Source organism: Carassius auratus, chromosome 31, assembly GCF_003368295.1.
Source record: "Carassius auratus strain Wakin chromosome 31, ASM336829v1, whole genome shotgun sequence".
Classification (NCBI taxonomy): domain Eukaryota; kingdom Metazoa; phylum Chordata; class Actinopteri; order Cypriniformes; family Cyprinidae; genus Carassius; species Carassius auratus.
This window is the reverse complement of record NC_039273.1, coordinates 6,743,621-6,749,773: the sequence shown is the minus strand read 5'-3', so window position 1 is coordinate 6,749,773 and position 6,153 is coordinate 6,743,621. Positions and strand designations below refer to the sequence as shown.

Sequence of the window (6,153 nt, the reverse complement as noted above, 5' to 3'; positions counted from 1 at the left end):
AAAAAAGCCACTTTAGCTATTACAGTGGCCTAAAAGCACACCTTTTGCCACAATTATAGTATGAATTTCATGTTACTGCATTACATTAAATTTTAAACCAAGTGGCATCTGCAGTAAAGTTTTTCTTATATCTAACTTCCCTTTTCCGAGTCTTTATTTATTTATTTTTAATTTAGAATTTGTGAATTTTAGTGAATGTATAACATGCACTGCACATTTTATTCATAATTAACCTTCTACTGACTGGTACAGCCAACAGTTTGTTTGATTTGTTCTGCTAAATGTAGTGTCAAATAATATATGCTTTCTAATCATTTTAAAGGGTTTCAAATAAGCACACAGAATAAAACAACTTTACAATAATAATTATTAAAAGCTTCTTGTGAGATACCTGTTCGGTTGCTTCACAAGAGTCCAAGTGTTAAGGGAGCCTTTCACATTTATCTCACTCCATACACTCCATTTTGGTTAGGAATAATATTCCCTCATTCACCTGCACACATACAGTATTTATAATAATTATGATGTTTCATTTCTGTATTTTATTGTCGTGGTTTTTATTTTATTATTATTATTATTATTATTATTATTATTATTATTATTATTATTATTATTATTATTATTATTGCCCTTGATTGCATTACCATATCTAAACACTAGATGACGCTATTCATCACAAAACTGACTGGGGCTGCTTCTGGCCTGGAAATGAAAATACCATCGATTCACTGGAAATTTGTTAAGATAGAAAACCTCTCTCGTGTCAATATTATTTCTTAGGTTGGGTGATTTTATCAGGTCAGCAGCGCTCTGATTGACAGCTATCAGTCACGATTGCACTTCAGCACCACGGACAGCGCTTCGCCAGAGTGAAACTGCATGAACGACCACCAGGACTATGTGTTAAGACTGAAGTAAATGTAGATGCAAATACTCCTAGGTGTACATCTACTAAAAATCACCTTGGGACCGGTTTGTTAAACGTTACAAAATTGAAGTTAGCTCTGAGAAAAGCCCTAAACTTTCGATTGGTTTGACATTTCGTCTCTAAAGCAATGACATTTAGACATTTAAAGCGTAATTTAAGTCTCCAAATATTTTATTTCATTTCATTCAGTGTTGCAATTATTTAATTCACAATTTTATTGTATGTCTAAAGGAAATGTGTGCCTCAACTTGGTTCTTTAACACCTTTTAAAAATCTAATAAAACATAAGTAACTAATAGAGAGTGGAATAACATGCGGTGACTATCACATACAATATATATATATATATATATATATATATATATATATATATATATATATATATATATATAATTGTTGTGATTCTTAGTAAGCCTACTGCTAAACTATTTTTATTTTTAGAAGTGTTATACACACACACACACACACAATTTTATGTTGTACATGATATGTAGCCTATATAAAGTTGTATACAGATATCCACTCATTAAGCGTTACTGAAGTAATCGAGGTTACAGCTGATTGGCCCGCGATAGTGAACGTTTTAAGATGACGTGTAGCTTCGGCGTAGACAGCCTCGAGCCGTTGCGTTGCGGCGCGGCGCGTCGCGAGGCATCGGCCGCTTCTAGTATAAACGCGGTGTCAGGATCGCGCCGCTCTCCCTTAAGACGGACCCACCCTTGCTGTCACCGGAGGTTCCCATTTTACCCCCCCCCCCCCCCCCCCCCACCCCCCAAAAAAACAAGAACGCACTAGACAAGACGGCTACGTGCTCCAACGCGACCTCCACATTAGACTGGATGCTTACATATACAGGCTGGTATTTATTCAGAAATTATGTTTCGCTGAAGTGTCTTGGATTGTTTTCGGCCTACGCGACCGCGATCGGATTAATAGAGACGGATATGTGTCTATTATTGTGTAATACACGTCGTTTTTCTTCGACAAATAATGGATTACACAGCATCTGGTTTGAAGAATGAAGAACCGTACGACGCTGTTATAATCAAAACGATGCACGTGATGTCTTGGATCTCCAAAAGGCTCGAGGTATGGTCATATAAAAGAGTCGACTGATTGTTAACGGCTGATTTTGTACATCAAACTGGGGGACAAGGACTGCTTAATGTCGGATTACAAAGCCCAGCTTGGGTTGTGCTTGCACAGATGGCGAACACAAGTGATCCAGGAGGAAGCATCCCCTCGCTCCAGAATTATGCCATCACTGCGTCTGCGGTCAAACTGGCGTCTTTGGGTCTCATCACCTGCATCAGCCTGCTCGGGAATACCGTGCTCTCCGTGTTGGTGCTGAAAGACAGCTCTCTCCACAAGGCTCCATATTACTTCCTCCTCGACCTGTGCGTGGCAGACATCATCCGCTCGGCCGTGTGCTTCCCGTTCGTGATGATCTCCATCAACAGCGGATCCGTATGGAGCTACAGCATCATCAGCTGCAAGATCATCGCGTTCGTGGCCGTCTTGTTCTGCTTCCACATCGCGTTTCTCCTTTTCTGCGTCAGCGTAACGCGATACATGGCCATCGCGCACCACCGGTTCTACTCCAAACGCATGACGCTATGGACATGCGTCGCGGTGATATGTATGGTGTGGACGCTCTCGGTCGCCATGGCATTTCCCCCAGTCTTCGATGTCGGGACCTACAAATTTATCCGCGATGAAGAGCAGTGCATATTCGAGCACAGATACGTGAAAGCTAACGACACTCTGGGCTTCATGCTCATGCTGGCCGTGATTGTGGCCACGACGCACGTCGTGTATGTCAAAATGCTGTGTTTTGTTTACGACCACCGTAAAATGAAGCCCGCGCAACTGGTTCCGGCTATCAGCCAGAACTGGACCTTCCACGGACCGGGCGCGACGGGCCAGGCCGCTGCCAACTGGATCGCGGGGTTTGGACGCGGTCCGACGCCGCCGACGTTAGTGGGCATCAGGCAGGCGTCACACAACGCCACCCGGAGGCTGCTCGTGCTGGACGAGTTCAAGATGGAGAAACGGATAGGAAAGATGTACTACATGATCACGCTGGCGTTTCTGCTGCTCTGGACGCCCTATATTGTCTCGTGCTACATCCGGGTGTTTGTGAAGGGAAACGCGCTTCCTCAGGTGTACCAGACCGCGGCCGTGTGGTTGACGTTCGCCCAGGCGGGAGCGAATCCCATCATATGTTTCATATTCAATAAGGAGCTGAGAATGAGGTTCAGAGCATGTTTGCCGTGTTGCCTGACTACTCAAACACCCATGGAGCCATACTGCGTGATTTGAAGTGTTTTTCTCACTTATTTTCATTGGCTCTGTCTGCTTGTCAAACATACAGTGGCTCCAAAATGTACAGAAGAGACCTATGAGTGTTCAAACCTTTGTTTTTTTTTTTACATTCCTATATTTGTCTGCTTCAAATTAAAGCTGTTTATGATTCTAATACTTCTTCACAAAAAGTGCTGCTTTAACAAGCCACCCTATAACGTTACTTGAAAACAAGGAATCACTCACTTACATGCACACACATACATAAAACATAGACAACTGTTCCATCAAAATTCTTTTGCCTTATAAATCTTTTATATTTTAAGTTTAGGTTAAGTTAAGGTTTATGAGGCAAATACATTTTTTGATTAATGCCACTTGATCTTTTGCTATGTAATGCAGTTGTGTTCATTCATATAAAGTGTCCTGATACTTTTTGGAGCCACTGTAGCATGTGACATTTCCCTTCATTCAGAGGTGAAATCTCAGACCTGTTCCAGTGTTGCATATCAGAAGATCCACATCTACATTTATGCAATCCACATATCGATGTAAATAATGTAAAAATATGATTTATTTATATTCTGGAATTCTTTATAACTGATATGTAATATATTTGCTATGACTTTTTGTGTGAACAAAATGGCCAATGTCTTTTTACTATCACATGGACTAAATGTGAATAAACCAAGTCCCTCTCACAGTCCCTTTAAATTGCTATTGGAAATTTGTTTTCAGTGGACACAAGCAGATTTGATGGGTCGGTGTTGAGGAGACTGATTTATATTTTAATTAAAATAAATGATTATAAATGCACTGTGTTGGTGTGCTAAAGCAGTACAAGAATCAAATGCAAAAACAAATGCAAGCAAAAGGCCAATGAGGCATTACAAGAAAGGGATTTTGTTGTCTTGTCAGACTAAACTGATGTTAAACATCTGGTTTTGTATATATTTCGCTAAGCCTTATGTGATGTTTCAGACTTGCTCATTCAATGAGAAATTTTTGGCTGTGTTTCCACCCCCCCCCCCCACCCTTCAAACAGGCAGTTATATAATACGGAGCCCTTTTTTCCTGAACCTAACCTCAGCACAACTCCAGCTCTACATTAATGTGATCTGGTGCATTGCAGGCCACTAGAGATGCAAAATAAGATTATTTATCTTCAGTTAATGTAAACAGTGCATGCTGGGTAGCTGCTTTCTATGTAAAAGCGGGGGAAACCTGAAGAGGGAAATATTTCGGGTTAAAACATACAAGAGACAAGACCATAGCCACCATAGATATTGAAGGTGACAAGGTGTCCATAATATTTAGGCTAGCAGTCAACCAAAACTTTTCTTTCTACAGTCTGTTCTGAATTTTTTACACTAGATCCCCCCAATCCTGGTCATGTGGTTACTTAAAGAATTTTAAGATATTTCATATATATATATATATATATATATATATATATATATATATATATATATATATATATATATTTAAAGGAAGTGTTCACCCAAAAAAAATAAAATAAAATGCTTATAAATTGGACATCTTGTGAAGTGAAAAGCTGCATGTTTGTAATAAACAAATCTATCATAATTGTTTTAAATTTAAACTGTTGCTTTCAGGCACCATAGTCCATAATCCATATTCAAACTTTCTCCAGTGAAAATGTCCATCCTCTATTGTCTTCCCACATCAAAATCCATTTAGAACTGTTTTGGACAGTTTTCGCTTGCTAGCAGTGACCTGTGCATATTTTTGTGCATATAAGAGTTTACTTTTTCACTCCACAAAGAAATATTATGGATAGATGACTTGTATTTTAGCTGGAAACAGTGGTTGGAGGTTAGAAATGTCTTGATGAATTTCTTTTTTACAAACATGCAGGTTTTCACTTCACAAGATGTCAATCGATGGATTGGAGTCGTGGATTATTGTGATGTTTTTATCAGCTGTTTGGGCTTGTCATTCTGATGGCACCCATTCACTGTGATGCAATGCTTAATTTCTCAAAATCTTTTCTGATGAAGAAACAAACATCTTGGATGGCCTGAGGCAAAGTCAATTTTCAGCAAATATTCATTTTTGGGTTAACGATTCCTTTAACAGGAGAACGTTGTCACCAAATAATTAAATCTTTCATCATTTAAAAATCATACAGGATTGGAATGACATGAGAAAGTCAAATGGTAAAATCATTTCACAGAAAGAAACTGCATTATTGACCCCTGTTGTGATCATTCTGCATCTAGCAATATAATGAAAACCTCCATCAGCTAATTGTAGTGTTTTATTTGAACGCACTTTGTCATCCATGTGAGACCCATAGGAGAGACAGAAATAGTCCACAATCTGCTGAGCTGTTAACACTACCTTATTATATATGAACAAACAATTTTAGAACAGTTTCAGACTTGCTTTATTTGCTGCCATACTAATCAGAAAGGTAGCTGCAGTGCCCAGGGAAAACATATAGACTGAAGCACTTGCTTTATTAAAAAATATATATATATTCACCCTGTATTCCCGCCTTGTGTAAAGATGCGCCACACATACTGCCTTCTTTCTGGCCTCCTTCCAGCTAGTGCATTAAAACAGCAGTTATAGTCTGATGGAAAGACATACTTATTTGAAAAGCAGGCCATGAATATTTTATCATGCAGCGCAGTGTAAACTTATCTCAGACTTATGGATGCAATATGCAGTTTGCTTTGTTCAAGCAATTGAGCTTTCAAAGACTGAAATGTTTTTTTCAAAAGAAAAAGCCTGTTTAATCCTTTGAGAAAAGTTTGTATAATTGCTCTAGAAGCATGCCTGTTATTTAACAATGACACAATAGCTCTACACAGTGTTCCAGCTCCAGCACTCTCAATGTTCTTCAGTGCAGCAATAGAGGGTAAATAAAGTGATGGTGGTCCTTTACCAGGACA

At 39.1% G+C, this 6,153-nt stretch overlaps 1 protein-coding gene across 1 annotated transcript; it reads left to right on the top strand.

The window, feature by feature from the left end:
* Window positions 1-1,709: 1,709 nt before the first annotated feature.
* LOC113050340 (probable G-protein coupled receptor 173) lies at window positions 1,710-4,565 on the top strand. Its single transcript, XM_026213205.1, has one exon. The coding sequence runs from the start codon at window positions 2,135-2,137 to the stop codon at window positions 3,248-3,250; it is 1,116 nt and encodes a 371-aa protein (XP_026068990.1). The 5' UTR covers window positions 1,710-2,134; the 3' UTR covers window positions 3,251-4,565.
* The last annotated feature ends 1,588 nt before the right edge of the window (window positions 4,566-6,153 follow it).